The sequence below is a fragment of the Fukomys damarensis genome, unplaced genomic scaffold (genome assembly GCF_012274545.1).
Source record: "Fukomys damarensis isolate Sample0158 unplaced genomic scaffold, DMR_v1.0_HiC HiC_scaffold_24, whole genome shotgun sequence".
In the NCBI taxonomy this organism is placed as follows: Eukaryota; Metazoa; Chordata; class Mammalia; order Rodentia; family Bathyergidae; genus Fukomys; species Fukomys damarensis.
The window spans coordinates 63,638,650-63,656,801 of record NW_022900936.1 but is presented as its reverse complement, the minus strand read 5'-3'; the positions used below and the strand labels follow the sequence as shown (position 1 = coordinate 63,656,801).

General features: G+C 46.6%; 1 protein-coding gene across 1 annotated transcript in view; it reads right to left on the bottom strand.

Annotated features, from left to right (window-relative positions):
* Positions 1–8,349: 8,349 nt before the first annotated feature.
* Nr1i2 (nuclear receptor subfamily 1 group I member 2) overlaps positions 8,350–18,152 on the bottom strand; it is a 28,134-nt gene continuing 18,331 nt past the window's right edge. Inside the window, exons 5-12 of the mRNA XM_019208317.2 lie at positions 17,342–17,552; positions 14,579–14,712; positions 14,186–14,373; positions 13,195–13,463; positions 11,674–11,816; positions 11,363–11,479; positions 10,943–11,048; positions 8,350–9,570 (exon numbers count right to left, since the gene is read on the bottom strand). Coding sequence (XP_019063862.2) covers positions 9,423–9,570; positions 10,943–11,048; positions 11,363–11,479; positions 11,674–11,816; positions 13,195–13,463; positions 14,186–14,373; positions 14,579–14,712; positions 17,342–17,552 — 1,316 coding nt within the window. The 3' untranslated portion in view covers positions 8,350–9,422. The remainder of the gene's footprint in view (positions 9,571–10,942; positions 11,049–11,362; positions 11,480–11,673; positions 11,817–13,194; positions 13,464–14,185; positions 14,374–14,578; positions 14,713–17,341; positions 17,553–18,152) is intronic.

Here is an 18,152-nt window from a genome sequence, read left to right as displayed (position 1 = left end):
AAAAGAGAAAAAACCTGTTCATTTTAGTGTTCAATTTTTTTATTATTGTTCTTATTTAACCTTGTAAGATATCTATAAATACAAACAATTTCATTGTATTCTCACTTTGCAGGAGACCGGGGGTGGGAGGGGTTATGGGAGGGAAAGCGGAGCACTCGAACACATAATCTCTCTCCCGTGACAATCTTTTTTTTTTTTTAATCTAATCAAAAGTCTGCCGTTGTGTACTTTAAAAACAGGATTTCTGCCTCGTGCCCCCTCCACAAAAGAAGAAAACTGTTCTGCGCTAAAGGTTTTTTTGTTTTTTGGGTTTTTGTTTTTGCTTTTTTACTTTATTTGAAAGACTTTGGTATAGTGCACAGCTTGAAATTGGTTGGGAGCTTAGCAGGGATAACGCAGTGGGGACTCATGTGTCACTTGTAAAATTAATCCATATCTTCTGGTGTTGGAAGACTTTGCCTTTGGCATGTTGTTGGCAGGTGTGGCAGACAAAAACGAAATGTGTGTCAAGTGTAACCCAGAGACATCAGTGTGGTTTGAATCTATACAGGCGAGATGCTCAGTTGTTGATTGACCCAGGTTGGCTCTGCTCCTAATCAGTGCTAGTGATGAAGAAGCTGACACAGGAGGCTGCCAAGGAGGAGCAGCAAGCAGAACTCAGCCTGTGTGCTCTGTGGTGGGTCTTTGTTCCCCTGACCAAAGATTCTCTGCAGTCTTCATACAGTTTTAAGTTGATGACCTAGAAGGACACTGAAGAGTGTTAAGGCCAAAGTGGCCACAGAAGTCAAAGGCTGATGGGCCTAGGAGGGGCAGGCCAGAGGCACAACTCACCACTGTGAATGAGCTTGTCAGACTTCTCCTGGAGTCACTTCCCTTGGAAAGATACACTTAAGAGAGGACATTATTGTTAAATAATGTGAACTGTAACCATCTACTGCTTTGTTTTGTTGTATTTTTAATTGAAAACCAAGTTTGTTGGAATTGCCACATCTACATATAGGTCTAATTATAAATTGAAATCAAGAATCTGTATTTAATTTCAGCTTTTTTAACCTCATGCTTTTTAAATTTATTTATTGATGCATGTCAGATAGGCCATTTTGATTTTAGTTGGTAGGAATATACATCAAAATAATAAACAGTCACCTGTACCTACTGACGTTATAGGAAAACTGATTATATAAATGTGTATATATGTTATATATACATGTACTCAATACTGCCTTTTCCTTTTTGTCTACATGGTATCCAAATTGACTGGTTAAAGCATGAGAAGAATGTGTCCGCCACCCCATTAAGATTTTTTGTTTTCTTTGTTTCTCAGTGAATAGTGTAAGAATCAGTCTCTTGTTTTTGAAGAAAAAGCAATATTCCTTGGAAAGCAAGGAGGATTGAAGGATTTTTTTCTTTGAGGAAGTAGATTTTCACAACCAGTTTGTTTTATACTTTTAAGGTTGGTATCTCTGTGGGCCTTATATACTCTAAAATGAACCTTAGTCACCTTGGTGCTTATGGGCCATTACTTGACCTGTGAATCTTTAAGGCACAATCAGTTACACTTTACATTTAAAGATCCCTTGAGTGATGGTGTCTTTCCCTTCTGCCCTCTCCTCCACAGGCCTTCCGGGGCTAGCTGGTGACTGTAGAGCTTCAGAGCTGAGTGCTAGGTTGTAAGGATGCGCCGTCACTTCCTTGCTGCCTCCTTAGATTATGTTAGGGCGGTTAGGAAGACTCTTGGCAACCCTCATGCAGGCCTAGCACTCTGTCCTGCTTCTTTACCCTGTGTGTGACTCCAAGAGAGTTTTACTGCTTGCTGAAGTGAGCCAATACCCAGAAAGACAACTGTGAGCCATCTTAGTTTTCACTCACTTTAGCTAAGCTTAGGCAGTAGAAGGGGTTTCCCAAGCCTCTGGTTATACTGTTCATGAGAGAGGAGACATGCTCAGGTCAAACCAAATCAAATTTAATTTTACTTTTTATGAAGTGCTTTTGAAAGCTAATTAAGACTTGAAAGAAGTCTGAAATCAAAGTATTGGCAGCATAGTTCTTGGGATTGGCCTTGATAGACCATTTTTAGAAAAGTTTTACAAAGAATCACCACAGGCTGGTCTATGACAGAGAAATGGACCTAATTTCAGATCAAACTGCCCAGCCAGACATTTGGATACAGACACTACTACAGACTTGGTATAGAAAACACTTTCCCACCTCCCCACCCCAAGTGGAATAAAAAGGAGAAAAGTCAGATGCTTTTTTCCCCTCTCCCCTACCCGCTCTCTCTTCCGTCTCTCATGGGGGGTGGGGAGGCTGAGGTGCACAATTTGTCCTCAATCATGGCGGGATCACAGAACTCTTTTATACAAGTGAGATCCAGGTCTCTGAATATCTTTTTGTAAATACTAATAATAATTAAATGCTCCTCACCAAATTCAAGCTTGTACATTATATTTTCTTTCAATATTTTTAAATTTAAGTTTTATTTTGTATGTAAATATGTGGACCCAGGAACTGTTATTAATGAGCAAAAAGTTAACTGTTCAGGGCAGTGATTCTGTTTAATAATCAGACAAAATGTAGACGAGCTTTTTAAAGCCATATAGTTTTAACTCTGTACAGTAGGTACCGGCCTGTATTATTGTAACAATAACTCTAGCAATGTATAGTGTATCTATATAGTTTGGAGTGCCTTCGCTTCCATGTGTTTGGTTTTTTTGTTTTGTTCTGTTTTTTATTTTTCATTTTTAGAATTTTATTGATTTCCTTTATCCATGTCTCCTTGTACATCCCCTTTCCCTTATAAAATAATAGCTCACAAAATTATCTTTGCCCCCTTCAGTTGTTTTGGTGATTCCACGCTCAGGAGTGGGAGGAGGAAACCATGTTCAAAATCTCATTTCATTCAACCCCTGCCTTTGTTTTAGTTCTGAATGTCTGTTTCCTCCTCAGCAATGACCGATTTCATTTCATAGTTGGTCTGTTCAGAAACTTAGTACTGGGAGCGCTAGAGCTGGAGGACATCGCATAGATTAGATTTTGCTCGTCTCTTCCACAAGCCCTAACCATGGGTCTTACAGCAGATTCTGGGAGCCTTCCATGGTCAGTCTCTCCCTTCCCTCTCTCTCTACATCCCAAATGAGAAAGAAAGAGAAATAATTGGATTTTTTCCTAAATCAAGGTATCTTCACAGTGTCAACTTTTGATACGGCAGTGGTCTAAAATGCTCTAGTGCACTTACTGTCAGGCTACAGCATGGAGTGCCTTCGTGCTCATGGAGGACTGTTGTAACACAGGACTCTCAGCCTGTTCCCTCTCCTGCCATCTCTACCCCTGTTCAATGAAATGTCCTTTTAATTTCTCTTTTAAAAAATCAGTTTAATTTTTTACTCTGTGCCCAACATATAGGACTTTTTTGAAAGAAAAAAATGTATAAAGCATTTGTTTTGCTTCCAAGTACTTCATATAAAATGTCTTGAATAGAAGAAAAACTACCAAGCCAAAGGTTTTTTGAAACATCATGCATTCATTCCAGCAAGGCAGAAGACTGCACCTTCTTTCCAATAACGTGTCATTTAAAGTTCTCTTAAGTTTTGGACCCATCTTCTTAATTTGTGTTTTAACGAAGTATGCCTGACCAGTCATCTCTGTCTGCACCAGTGCAAAGGTTTCTGAGAGGACTATTTTATTCTCTATCCCTGTGGATATAAAGACACTGGCATTTCATTTATTTTTCCCTTTCCTTTTTAAAGGATTTAACTTTGGAATATTCCAAAGGAAATTTGGCCAATGCCAGATCCCCAGGAGTTTTTGGGGGTTTTTCTTTATTTTAAACCAAAATTGTGTCTGATTCCTATTGTTCATGTTCATGATAATCTGATCACAGAGACAAACACTTTTATGTTTTATATAGAAAAATAAGCATGCTCCATAGTAAAATCTGTTTTTTCTGGTAGAAACCTGAGCCACTGAAAACAAGAGAGACAACTAGAAGCACAGTAGAGTCCCAGACTATGGTCTACCTTTGAGAGGCTTTGAAAGTAATCCCTGGGGTTTGGATTATTTTCACAATGGTTATACTGTTTTATTCAACTTTGTTGCTCCGTTTTTGCACCTCCGCAATAAAAGCAAAATGACAACCAGTACATAAGGGGTTAGCTTGATAAAGTAGACTTCCTTGTGTTAACTTTTGTGGTTTTGTTTTGTTTTTTGTTTGTTTTTGTTTTTTACTATATCTGTCTACAGGCAGATACAGATAGATGTATGAAAATGTGCTTGCCTGTAAAATTTGCATTTATAAATGTGTTGCCGATGGATCACTTGGGCCTGTACACATACCAATTAGCGTGACCACTTCCATCTTAAAAACAAATCTAAAAAATTTAGTGTATATATATAATATAAAGGAAAAGCAAAATCTGTATAACATTACTACTTGAATGCCTCTGTGACTGAATTTTTTTTTCATTTTAAATATAAACTTTTGTGAAAAGTATGCTCAATGTTTTTTTCCCTTTCCCATTCCCTTGTAAATACATTTTGTTCTATGTGACTTGGTTTGGAAATAGTTAACTGGTACTGTAATTTGCATTAAATAAAAAGTAGGTTAGCCTGGAAATGAAACTAAAATTTCACAAGTGTGTGGTCTTTATTTCAGTTACCTGTGCCTCCTCTCCCTGTTTTGCCACTGCAGTGTGTAGACACCATCCCCATTCCTCTAATTAGGGAAACATGAATATTTGCTATAAAAATCAAATCTTTCAAATGACATTACTCTGCTGTTAAAGGCCGCAAGAGATGCAGCTTCCAACTTGGAAACCTTTGGATTCGATGTAAAGGAAACTTTGCAGACACTGCTTTGAAGAGAAAGAAAACAGTCTCTAAAAGGGACAGTTGTAAAAACGTGTGTAAGCTGCTGTCTTTGGTTATTGCATTCATGGGTGTAGCTGTATTTTAAGTTTCATTCTATTAGTAATAATCTTTGGGTCTCTGTAAAATATATGAATACCACAAACAGTGGGGCTGTGCCTCCCAGGTAACCAACACATGTGTTTGAGTCTGCTCATTTTCAATACTGGATGGTATATGTAAACATGTTATGTCTCTTAGTGCAAAAAGAAACATTTTTTTAGGGCTGACTCTCTGTCAGGCCTGATTGAAAGACTAGATATAAGGTCATGTGACTGCTTCAATAAAAACAAATTTATATTCCACCAAATCTGGTCCTTTCTGTTTACTGAGGTGGTGGGGTGGGCTGATTCCATTCCTATTTGTAAAATGGCAGAAGTCACAATGGGGAGGGGAGGGACCTGGCCCCCTACATACCATATGTTACTTGCAGTATGGGCCTCATGATGGCGTTGAAGTCCATTTGTTTGGGACTTGGGTGTTCTCTTGTTAGGTCCTGTCTTAGCTGTTTGAATTGGGATTGAGCTAAGTATTCTGTAAGGCATCCTTTTAACTTGGAACCGTGAAAGACTCCATATTTGGCTTCTAAATCCTTCCAAAAAGGGTGATGAAAGTCCTTTGGGGTCATGTTTCAGGAAGCACTGATAGTGAATTCCTTGATGAAAGTGAACAAAAATACTGGCATGGTCACCCATGTTTTGGGAGTGGGAATAATCCGCCCATCAGCACCATTTGACTTAGGAGGGCTGGGTAGATGAAGGGAATGCAAGCAGGGAAAACAGGCTGCTGTGGGAGATGGCAGGATGAGGCTCACGAGTGGTCTGGAGCTAGGGAAAGCTAGCTGATAGAGTGCTTCTCTTCACAACCTCTTCTCCCCAGAAAGAGACCACTCTGGCCTTTTTAAAATGAAGATGTGCTACTCATGTCAAGGCTTTAGGCCAAGTTGGGGACAGATAGGCTGCCAAGAGACCGATGGGGAAGCTGGAAGGTGGGCGGTAGCTTGCTTAGGTCTTGTCCCCTTATTATATAGACAGCTAAGTTAAATAGAAATTTATAGGGTACCATAATATTGATTATGCCCAAAGTAGGCTGTAAAGAGAACCCCACAATTGGCTTGTTTTGAGAAGTGTGTCTGGCTGAAGCCTATGTGCCGAGGTCAGAGTAACTAGCATTCAAATTCCATTCCCACAACTAAAACCTAACTCCAAAAACAAAGTTCTAATTACAACCATACATTTTGTCTATTCTGTTCCTACCTCAGAAATGTTTTGTCCTTTATGAGCCTTGTTTACATTACTTTCCATAAAAACCACTCAGAGCTAGCCTTTAACCCAATTAATTACCAATAAAAGTCCACGCCTGGGACTGGCCAGTGCCTTTGTTGGTTGCACCAGCATTGGTTGTCCTGGCACCCCACTTTCTCTCCTAGTTCTGTCTCGATGTATTTTTTCCTCAGCCCTGTGTCATATACTGGGCAGGTAGATACTAAAACCTAACTACAGGGGTCTCCAACAGAAATTAATATATGGTCAGAGAATTTGGGCCCTCAAAACGCAAAAAATGAGATGTCAGAATTGTGGCTGGAGGCAGATGTGAAGTGAGCCAGGCCTCAGAACATAGAAGAATAGCCAGCCCTGTGAGATAAACAGCAACTTGAGGTTATACTGTGATCACCACCACCTACCTGCTCCAGTGGGCCCAGCTAGGCATGAGGCACATAGGTAGGTGACCAGAACTCTGGACTCATAATAATCCTGTCCCTTCTAGGTCCCCCTGCTACATGACTTGTTTCCCTATATTACCCAAGCTGCTATACCTGTAATCTTTTAGGTTGATTGTAGCTTTTACCATGTTGTACCAACACTGTGACTTTGCTGTATAAACCACCCGACAAAGGGCCTCCCTCGGTGGCCACCCATTTAGGACCCTCTTGAAAATCTAGGTGCTTATTAATTACTTCCCCTTATTGTTTGTTTTTTTGGTTGTAACCAGGGATTGAACTCAGGCCCTTGTGCTTGCAAGGCAGACAGCGGAACCACTGAGCTAAATCCCTAGCCCCTTCCCCTTATTTACAATAAAACTCTCCTAACTTCTTCCTTTAGCTCTCGACTTCACTCCTCAGAGTTCTAAGACCACGAACTCAGCGTATTTGACACTAAAAGGTTGGGAGTTATATTTTTTCTACATCCTGCCATGAGCTTTGGAGACTGACTCCACCCTGTCCTGACAGCTTAATAGAAGAACAGTGGCCACAGAGATACCTAGAAACTAACGCTTAGCTCTACTTTTCAAAAGCTCAGGGAAGCCAGTAATGAGGAAACCCAAATGTTTGAGATTAGCTAAATTAAATCCAGCTCTTCCGATCCTACCAACAAGACCCACAGAACTATTAAAAATAAGTATCCAGTGTGACCTCTCCAGCTAATCTTGCATCTTAATCAGTTTGGAGTACACTTAATTTTTATAGTCTGTATAAATTGTGTATAAGTCAATTCAGTGTTTGGCAAAATGCCTAGGTGTTTTGTAGATCATTTCTGGGGGCTGGGAGTTTACCCTAAATCTCATCTTGATCTCCCCTTACCCTACCTTACCCTAACCTACATCTAGCAATAGTGTCGGCCACCAGAATGAACAGCACTCTGAAAGCTAATTCTCTGGGCAAAAGGAGATACCTGCATTATTCATGAACATAGTTGAATGAAATTTATATTTCTAAATTAGAAACATTTTCTAATTACAACTGAGTGTATAATTAGAATTCCTAAGAACAAAAGCTGTATTCATTGGGCTTATAGAGAGTTATCCCTCAGTTTCTTTTCTAAACATGAGTTCTTGACACAGAAAAGACTGGTAAATCTGGAGGGTTATAAAATATGTTTATTTACTTTGATTTAGTTCTTATGTTAGTGATATTTATATTATTAATTTCTTATCCTCAGTTTTCCCTGGTGATGTCTGCAATTATCTGTTCCTTAAAGTTCACTTCTTTGTGCTTTCATTTGCAACCAAATATTAGATATTCAAGATGATTCTATTATATTTTAATTATGGCATATGTATACTTTAAATTTTTTATGTCGACTATTTAATCAGCAAACCAAATTAAATAATTCATTGTTATGTTCTCACACCAGCAAAGCTCTGAGAAATATAAAGGGCAATAATAAAATCAGTAATAAAAAAATTGTGCTGTTTTTATTTCTATTCCCCCTACACACGTTTCTTTCTTCTCCAGAAAAGGAGTCCAAAACATGTTTATATCTCTAGCCAAAACTTCATTATTTAAGTTCTCTTGCCTGGGTTCAACATGTCTAAGAACATAATTGCTAAGCCTAGTTCTCTGGTAGAGAATGCCTTATGTAAAACTAAAGCGTAGCTTGTGAGAGCAAAAAGTGTTTATTCACAGATTACTGTGACCGAGGCAGACATTTCCACACCCTTTAGCAGATGTGTACACGGGGTATCAGTGCACACAGCGACTCTGATCTGGCATGTTTATTAACCCACAATCACCGCAGCCACGTAACCAAGCACCTCAGTATTCCCGTCTCAGACTTTCCTTACCAAGCCCCACGGTTCCCACAACCACAGTTCCCACCATTTCCTTCCATAAAGGCGGCCCCTCGTACCCACAGATTCCCAGTGCTGTCAGCATCCACACAAAGAAATTCCCTGGGCTTATGTCATGTGCCACTTGCCCTTCTGACGCATGCTACTTGGGTTCCAACTTTTATTTTCTTAACTGTAAGCTCTGAGATCAAGGTCCACATCTGCGTCAAAAGTGTACATCCCACAGCATGCTGGTTCTTAGTAATGTGCTTGAGTGGATGCAGAGACTCAGAATGAGGTGTCACCAGCTTCTGACAATCCAGGCCTCCTGGCTTCTCTAGAAGACTCCCACAGACACCAGCGCACCTGCTGTTGAGCTCAGGCCAGGAACCCCCACCCCAGCCCCTTAGCGAGGGAGGGGTATGGTCCAATGGGTGGGAAGTGGGCGGCAGGAATATTAGAGGTAGCAAGAAAGAGACTCCAGACAATGGACGTGGGTGTGCTATAGATGCTGTTGAAGCTCAGCCCCATCACTCCTTTCCCTCCTCCCACTATGGCATTTTAGAGGGATTTCAGGATTTATTCACACACCAAAGGGCCTTGTCTAAGGGAAGAGCAGCCTTGCTTTTCTAATGCGCCTAACCTGTAGACCAGTGCACTCTCCATACAGGATCCATGTTTCCCTCTCTATGGGTTGCACTGGGGGATGGGGTACCATGGCCAGTACCTAAGGTATGCTGCCCTGCAATGGTCAGAGTGTTGTCAGCTATTACCATTGTGCATCTGTCCAATGTCAGAAGTGGCATCTCAGGGCCGAGGATTTAGCTCAGTGGCTCTACTGCCTCGCAAGCACAAGGTCCTGAGTTTAATCCCCAGTCGGAGAAGGGGAAGGGAAGGGGGAAGAGGAAGAAGAGGCATGTCAGAGTTCTGGGTCTGGCTGTCCCACAGAGGCTTCACCCAAGGTCCTCCACTCAGTCATCTGTACCACTGATCAGCTCCCGCATGAGGGGCGTGGTGACAAAGGGGTGTGTGTCTTGGATGCGCAGTAGCCTCTGGGTATTCTGGGCATTGACACTGCGCAGTTCGGTGAGCACAGCCATGATCTTCAGGAACAGGAACCTGTAGCCACCAGAGGAGAGGTTGGGGTGCAGTCCACCCTCTCTCTAGCCTGCAGCCCTGACTGCTCCAAGGGTACACAGATTTTATCTCAGGTTATCCCAGAGATGGGCTCAGCTGAATTTTTCTGCTGTGTCAAAAGGTGTTTGAAGTGGCAGCTGGGCTCTCCCTGCTCTCACCCACAGGGCTTGCGTTTCTGCATCTGTGGACCTACGTGGAAATTCCACACCTTACAGGTGCCAAGTGCATGGGTTAATTTGGGGGTCACAGAGTCACACTGCCTTGGTTAATACCAGGGGCCAGGACTGAACTAAGGAAGCTGGAGGCTATTGGAAGAAGGCTAGAATCTCTTCCTGGACCGAGCCCCAGATCTAGTGTCTGGACATATACCACATGCCTGTTTTTCCATGAAGGACAAGAAAGTTGGCACTGCCAACCCTCTTGGTCCCATACAAGGGAGGACTAAGCAAATAAAGAGATGGCTCCCACAGCATCAGAGGGTGAGGAACTAAAAAGCGCAGGCCAAGGGAGGATTTGAGCATCCAGTTCATACCATGATACACAGAGCTCACTAGTTTGTCCTTCTCCACGGGCCCATGGATATCAGACTATGCACTGGGTCACAGGGACTCAGAATCAGTGAAGCCAGGAAAAGCCTCTGTTTAGGTCAAGTTCCAAGCAGTTGCTGTTTTGAGTCATAACCAGACAAGGGAAGGAATTTCCCACCCCCAGTTTGTTTTCTTCCTGAGAAATTTGTAGATAGTATTCAAGAGCTCGCACTTTGGACATGGTCTGGCTGGGTCCACTGCCGGACTCTGCCCCTCTGGCCTGGGAACCCGAGAAAACTCCTGAAACTTGGCTCCCATGCACAGTGGTGTTGGTACCCATCTCCTTCAGTGAAGACTAAAGGAGATCGGGCACACTGACTACTCAACACCAGGAATGGCACCTCCCAGTAAGGTAGCGATTACAGATTTGTAATTTCCATCACTACTGGTGTCTCTGCTCTCCTTACCATCATGTGGTTATCTGTGGCCATTGCTAAAGGACCCTGTAGGAGACTCAGGAGAGTATCCAGCTCTTCCCTGCCCTAGATGGCATGCGTTTGGAAGGCTCTGGCAGCAGATATGTGTTCTCTTAACAGGTCACAGCCTTGAGCCCCACAGGTTTTCCGAGGCCTGGCTGGCACTCGGGCTGACCGACCAGGAAGCCTCTGTTTAGCTCACAGAATGCAGCCTGGTCATCAGAAGCTGTCCCGGTTACAACAGTCCCAGAGAGGCCAGCGCAGGCAAGGCCTGGAGAGCACACCGAGGGCAAAGCAGGGCTGCAGGGAGGACAGCCCACCCGTCACTCAGCACCTCCCCACCCTGCTCACCGGTGGGCAGGCTGGGGCCGGACACACTCGATGTAGGCCTTCAGGGTGGTGGCGAATCGCTCCTGCAGCTCTTCCACCACGGCACGTTGCATCACGCCTGGGCGGTCTGGGTCGGGGCAGGGTGGGAAAGGGTAAGGTACAAGTCAGGGCAGGAGGGACGAGGCTCAGCGTTGCCCAAGAGGGGAAATTCTGACCAACCAGCTTCTGAGCCAGAGTCCTTCAGGCAGGGCAGGGAGGGAGCCTTAGGGCTTGAAATCACCCACTGATCCGAGGAGAAACCATCCGGCATCCCTACCCTGGCTGAGCACTTAATGGGGAGCAAGGTTATTGGCCAGAACCTTCCCTGGGGAGGACGGGAGAAAGTGGCTACCTCTGCAGACCCAGTAGAAGGGCGTGTCGTGGGCCTGGGGAGGCCGTCACCTGGGGAGAAGAGGGAGATAGCCTGCATCAGCACATATTCCTCCTGACGCAGCTGCAGCTTCTTCAGCATGTAGTGGAACTTCATCACAGGGTGCAGGAGAAGCTCCTGGAAGCCATCTGTGGGCAGACACCAGGTACAAGTGCAGGACCTCAGGAAGCTGACCCAAGATCCAGCCTTCCCCCACCAAGGCCTTTTGTTCCATCACCCAGTCTTTCTACTCTGCACTCCCAGGACCCATGGATCCTGACATGGCTCCCTTCCATCCACAACTGTTGGGTTTCCCTCCGTCCGCCAAGTATCCCTTGGGCACCTTTAGGGTATTTGAAGCAGTAGGCCAGCCGACCACATTCCCAGATGCCAGTGTCTGTGTTGAACATCGTGTTACACCTCAGTAGGCACATCTCAAAGGTGGCTCCCTTCAGGAGAGAGATCTGGTCCTCGATGGGCAAGTCCCTGGGGGCAAGCGTAGGGAGGGGGTGATAGCTGCCAGGGAAGGGCCCACAGATGAGCCTATTCCACATGCTGGGGAAGGGATGGGGCAGGGTGAGGAAGGGTACACAGATGAGCCTACCACATGCTGGGGAAGGGATGGGGCAGGGTGAGGAAGGGTGTCTTCCCTGAGGACTGCTTCAGTTGCTTCCTGGTTGCTTCCCTCTTTCCCTGTCACAATCGGCCAAGCAGGTGACTCCCATTATGGTCCTCTCCTCTCCTGCTACCATCTGGACTCTCGACGCCTTGGCATTCGGGTCCCTTACTTCCAAATCTGCCCTCTTCTACTGACCAGCTGAAAGCTTTCCTTACTCTTCATGAACCTTAGTTTCTACTTGTGAAAGAAAATGATAGTGGCACCTAGAGTCAGTGTACTCAAAACAGGTGGCCGTAAAAGCAACGAGTGGTGCTGACCTATGGATCAGCAGATGCCACTCGTGTCCACACCAGTAGGTAGACTTCCGTTCCTGTTCCTTGACCTAAGTTGCCACAACTTGAACCCACCCCCCTTGTTGCTACCCTACCCTATTACGTAAGTCCTGCATGTCACCAACAGGGCCACAGGAAAACCTGGAAGCTCCTGGGGTATAATGTGCCCTCTTCTCACCAGTGAAATTTGTGCTCCTGGCATGTGTGATTCAGCCCCACATGCAGAAGCTCAGCAAGGCAAGGAAACCAACCCAAGGTCAAAGACAACCCCCCCGGGCAGTCTGGGGTCTCCCATTGACCCCACCTGCCATAGTTGTTGCTCTCATGCCCAGCACTGGGGAGACCTGGTCCTTTGGACCTATCAGGGCCACCCATCCTTCCCATGGTCTATTCAGCCTTCTCTTGGCTGCAGATAGCTGGAGGTACAGCATGTGTTCCTCTCCTTCCTATCATCTCTCTCTCTCTCTCTCTCTCTCTCTCTCTCCTCGCTCTCTGTGGACTTCCTTCTTTTTCCTTCCAACTCAGCTTTTGCTCTGAAACTGTCAACTCATTATTCCTGCCCACACGGGGAAACCGAGAAGGGAAGGAACGACTATTTGAATGTTCACCACATGCTGAGTGCTCTTCAGATACTTTCTTATTTCGTATGATATCCCCACAAAACTGGTATGAATAGTTCCTCTCTCCAGATGGGGCTCCTGAGACACAGTGGGTTACGTGACAGGCCCACAGCCCCAAAGCTAGTGAGCCATATATTTCTACGGCACTGGTGCTCTGAGAGGCAGCCACAATGAGAGAGGGTCATTTGGCTTTTAATGTCCCTCAAATTTACAAGGACGTACCTAGATCCTTTGAACATGATTGGTTGTTTCCTTTTCCTTTCCATATCTATCTGCCTAGCCCCATGTCCTACCTGAAGAAGGAAATGACTTTGGCAAAATTGATGATGCCTTTGAACATGTAGGTTGACATGTCAGCCAGGTGGGGCAGCAGGGAAATGATCTCTTTCCCATCGCTGTTTTCTGGGGGTTTGTAGTTCCAGACACTGCCATCTTCCCCCCGCAGCTGCAGAGAGATCTTCATAGAACCCAGATCTTCCTTGATCTGGTTCCATGTATCTTCTTCCAGTGGGTATCTCAGAGACTCTGGCATCTCTTGACCACTGCTAAACACCTCTGGCAGCTGGAATGCAAGACAGGGTAGAGAGGACAGGCAGCATGCATTTTCACACAGACCCCAGATGGCCATCTGTGGCCAAGAAGATGCACAGCCCCAGGCATTCACTCCCATGCACACGTGTGCACACAGGCAGCACTTACTCCTTCTACCTGCCCATCCCCTATCAAGTAGTGCTTTCTAGATCTATGAAGTAACGGTCACACAATCTGCACAGTCGGAATGGAGACAGAGGCGTCCTCCTCCCACTTGTCACAAGCATCCTTGCTGCTGGGCTCAGAAGACAGAAGGGCAAGGGAGCTACAGAGGCAAAGAACATAGCCAGGGCCTCTGGGATAATCCAGCTCTCTGAGCTGGACCGGTCACCTGAGATACCTGTGCACATCTGGGGAGGGAGCCCCACTAGGAGCAGACCCCAGTGTTGAAGGAACACCAGTCCACCAAAGTCATGCCCACCAAGTCCTGTAAAGCCCTAAAAGTCATCAGAAAGACTGGAACTTCTTAGCTTTCTCTCCACAGTTACTGCTGCTGATGCAGAGAGTAGAGATTCCCAAACCTGTATCAGAACTACAAGGTGTCTTGTGCCAGTTTCTAATGAAGGAGATAGGTAAGAATGTGCATTTCTGACAAGTTCCCAGGGATACTGAGGGTCCCTTCCCTGGGGACCACATAGTAAAAAGCCCAGAAAATGAGTCAGGTTTTGAGGAGCCAGCTCTGAAGGCCCCTACCCGGAAGTCCTTGAAATGGGTGAAGGTGGTGTCAAAGGTCTTCTTCTGAGCTTCCATCAGCTCCCTGATCAGCATCTGCTGCTCCTCAGTCAGCCCCTGCATGCTGGGAGGCTGGGTCTCCACCCTTTCCTTCTTCTTCCTCTTGATCAAGGCTCGTCTCTGCTCCACCGCTGCGTCAGACATGATCACTGCCGGGACAGCAGCAGGTCAGGCTCGTCACGCGCGTGCCCCCCAGCACACACACACACACACACACACACACGCACACCCCAGGTCGCCACGGTGCAGGCGCAGCTGAGAGGAAGGGCCCAGCGCTGCCCACCCCTCCTGGAGCAGACCCCTGCCTCTCCGGACCCCTCCCAGGCCAGGACACTGCCCAGCAGCCCCACTCACTCTCCTTCTTCATGCCGCTCTCCAAGCACTTGTGCAAGCGGCAGGCCTGGCACTGTCGCCTCGTCTTCCGCGTGATCTCACACGTGCCCTTGCGGAAGGGGCACCTCAGCCGGACATTTCGTTTCATGGCCCGCCTATGAGGGGAGGGAGAAGAGGAGAGACTTGATGGGGCCTGGTTCTGGCCAGGGGCTTGGCCACACTGCCTCTCTCGCGCATCCTCTCAGCTGTGGATGAGGCATCCTAGTCACAGGCTCTGTGCACCTTGCCTTTGCCCTCGAGTGGGGCCAGGTCTAGGAGAGGCATAGGTGAGCCTCTTGCTTAAGGTCACAGACTCGGCAGGCAGAACAGGAGCAGGGAAGGAGACTTCTCTGACACATTCCCATGGGGGAGGAGCTTGCCTTTCCACAGGTGCCTCTCTGCGCAATGGAGTCCAGCTCTCAGTCTCCAGCCTTCTCCCTTGGAGAGGGGCCTCCTCGCTCAGTCCTGCAGCTCACCATGCTCATGGCTCAGCCCCAGGCAAGCCCTGAAGCCTTGCTAGGAGGTGAAGTCTGACCCTGGGAGCAAATGAAGCAAAAGCACCCCCCGCCACTCTTGGCCAGCTGTTATTCTAGACTGGGGGACCAGGGACAGTGGGAGAGAGCAGTAAGGTGTGAGGAAACTTTTCTACCTCCCTACATAATGCAAAGTTGGTTTTTTGGAATAGCCTCAGAGGGCAGAGGTTCAGAGCCCTGTGAGGGAGATACTGCAGGCACTGATCCACTTGCACAGGTGCCTGAAGTTGGCAGGCAGTGGAGGCAGTGCCTTCGGGCGCCACCTGCTCCTCTCAGTCCAGGCATCGTGAACTTCCCACCAAAGCCCCTGCCAGTGCAACCCTAGATTGGAGTCCCTTCACTTCCATAGCTGGCTGGAACTTAACAGTGTGGAAAATGAGGAATGCTGGCTTGGAAACACGGCATCAGTCAGGGAGGCTGCTAGCTGCCTTGAGAGCTGGACTGGGCCATGGTCATGGCAACCCACAGATCTGAGCTTGGAGGCCTGAGCTCTCTGAGCAGGTGAGCATCCTAGGGAACACCTTAGGTGCCACCTCGCAGCACTCGCCTCTCCTGTTGGCCTGGGTAAGAGACCCCTGCTGATGCTCAGGTAAGAGACCCTAAGAATGGGTGAAAGGAGGAAGGGGAATTTATTAGAGGTGTGCGTTGTATCAAATTCTAAGCTATGTATTTGGCAGAGCTTTGCAAATTTACTTTTCAAAACTCATTAAATCTGTCCTCTTATCTGCCGGGCATAGATGCCTGAGACTAAGGCTTTGATCGGATAGATCACTACCAGTTGTCTGGGCAAAGGATGAGATGAAATGTGAGTCCAGGTCTGATGAGAGCCCATGTGAGTCCATGATGCTGAACCCAAGCTCCTTCCCACTGATAAGTTGCCTCCCTCTAGGAAGGCCAGGGATGGCACTGGGTGGAAGGACCGAGCACAGGATCCCCACACCCAAGGCAGCGCTGCTTGGACGGACACCTCAGATGTCCTCTTCTGTGCTGGGAGAACACAGGTGTTCAGATGGTGGCACTGTGCAGCCACTGGGCCTGTGCCCAGCTCAGTGATGTAGTGTTGCTCAGCCCAGCTCTAGCCCATGAGGTATGAAGGGTTCCTCTAGGACAGTTGTCTTGCCCTTGGAGGAAAAAGAGACGAGCACCTTTGTTCCTTGGCTAAAAATTGTAGTTATTGCTTAGGCCCTGGGGTCCAAGAGGGCTCACCAGTAAGAGGGCAGAAAAGGAAAAGGCAGACATGAGCCACAGAATTCACCAACATGAAAGCCTTCAGACTTCTTGCTATGAACTGTAGCATACTGTCCTTGTCGATAAGCCAGTCTGAGCTAAGTTTTCCATGAGCTAAGTTTTGCCAGTGTCACCCCTGTGATAGCCCAGACTCATTAGACCTACCCTAGGCAGAGTTAACCCCATGTGACCTGACAACAGCTCAGGCTTGGACCTGTCTGCTGAGCAGCTGGGATCTCTTCACCCTAGTGATGTTGAACTCTCTTAGCCCAGCGGCCACTGCAGCACCTCCCTGGGCTCAGCTAGGCCTAAAACTCTTCCTGTGGGACCCCAGGCAAAAAGCCAAACAAATCCTCCATTTATGACTCGCTGACCAGAACTCCATCTTTGGGACTGTAGGGTGGCACCTTGGATCTAGGGGTCACTTCCACTCGAATGAGCAGCTACCAGGGAACCCTTTGCAAAGGGCCAGAACAGACAGTTGTGCTAGGAATTCGCAGAAGTCCCCAGCACGGCCTTAAGGTGGGCACCACATGCCCCGTCACTCCTTTCTCCCCTCCCTTTCTCAGTCAGAGCTTTTGCTGAGGCTTGCCTTGCCAAGCTAGCTTTTTCTTTCTGTTTTTCCATCTGGTTACCGTGATCCTGTTGTCCAGTCCTGCCTTGGATTTTCGAATCTTTTACTTTTTTACTGGCTGATTTTTTTTTTTTCAAGAACAGATGGAGGATGCTTAAAAATAGAAAGGGACCCAGGTAGGACCTGGGCATACACAAGGAAGCTTTGAAGATGAAAGATTTCCCTGAGATATAAAAGGTGCATTTGAGACTAATTGGGAGAACTTGGTGAGCCACCCTCCCAATCTAGTTCTGGTAGACAGGTCAAACCGAGGCCCTCAGACATGCCCATGGGGTTGAGAGCAGCTTCCGGTTAGATGGGACCCAGCATGTCAGTGGTGGCAGGTGAATGCGGGCTGATGGGCAGCTCTACCTGAAAAAGCCCTTGCATCCTTCACACGTCATGACGTTGAAGTGATAGCCATTGGCCTTGTCCCCACACACACGGCAGACGTGGGGACCCCCATCTTTTTCCTCTACGTTGATGGTGGGCGTCCCAGAGACAGAGTCTGCTTCTTGATAGTGTACAAGGTTGGCATGACTTCGATTTTCTTCATGTCTCACCTCCAGGTTTGCCTCTGGAACTCAGACTAGAAATGAAAAAAACCACAGGGGATTAAAGCTGAATAGTGATGTTCCGAGGCTGTGGGAGGAACATCTGTCCCTTCGACTGTCATCTGAGTTCAGTTCTGGACCCCCAAACTAGAAAAATGTGAGTGGGGATTTGTGTTATAATCAAGAAAGATGTAACCGTGATTTTTTTGTACGGAACCATAGGGTATGGGAGTAGAACATGTGAACAAGAGAGCATGAAAGAGAAAGCCGGGCATGGCGGTGCATGCCTGTAATCCTAGCACTTGGGAGGCTGAGGCAGGAGGATCGCTGTGAGTTCAAGACCAACCTGGGCTACACAGTGAGTTCCAGGTCAGTCTCAACTACATAGTGAGACCCTGTCTCAAAAAAACAACAAAAAACACAAAAACAAAAACAAACAAACAAACAAACATAAAACATGAAAGAGAAAAAGGTTTTAAGGAAGAAAAAAAATGAAGAGGAAAAGAAAAGGATTCCACCTAATTTACATCATGGAGGCAGCACTTAAGCAGACTGAGATTAGAAGGCCATGAACTGGGCCCAGTCCTGGTGGGAGAACAGCTCAGGGGCCGGCTGCTGTTCAAGATGAC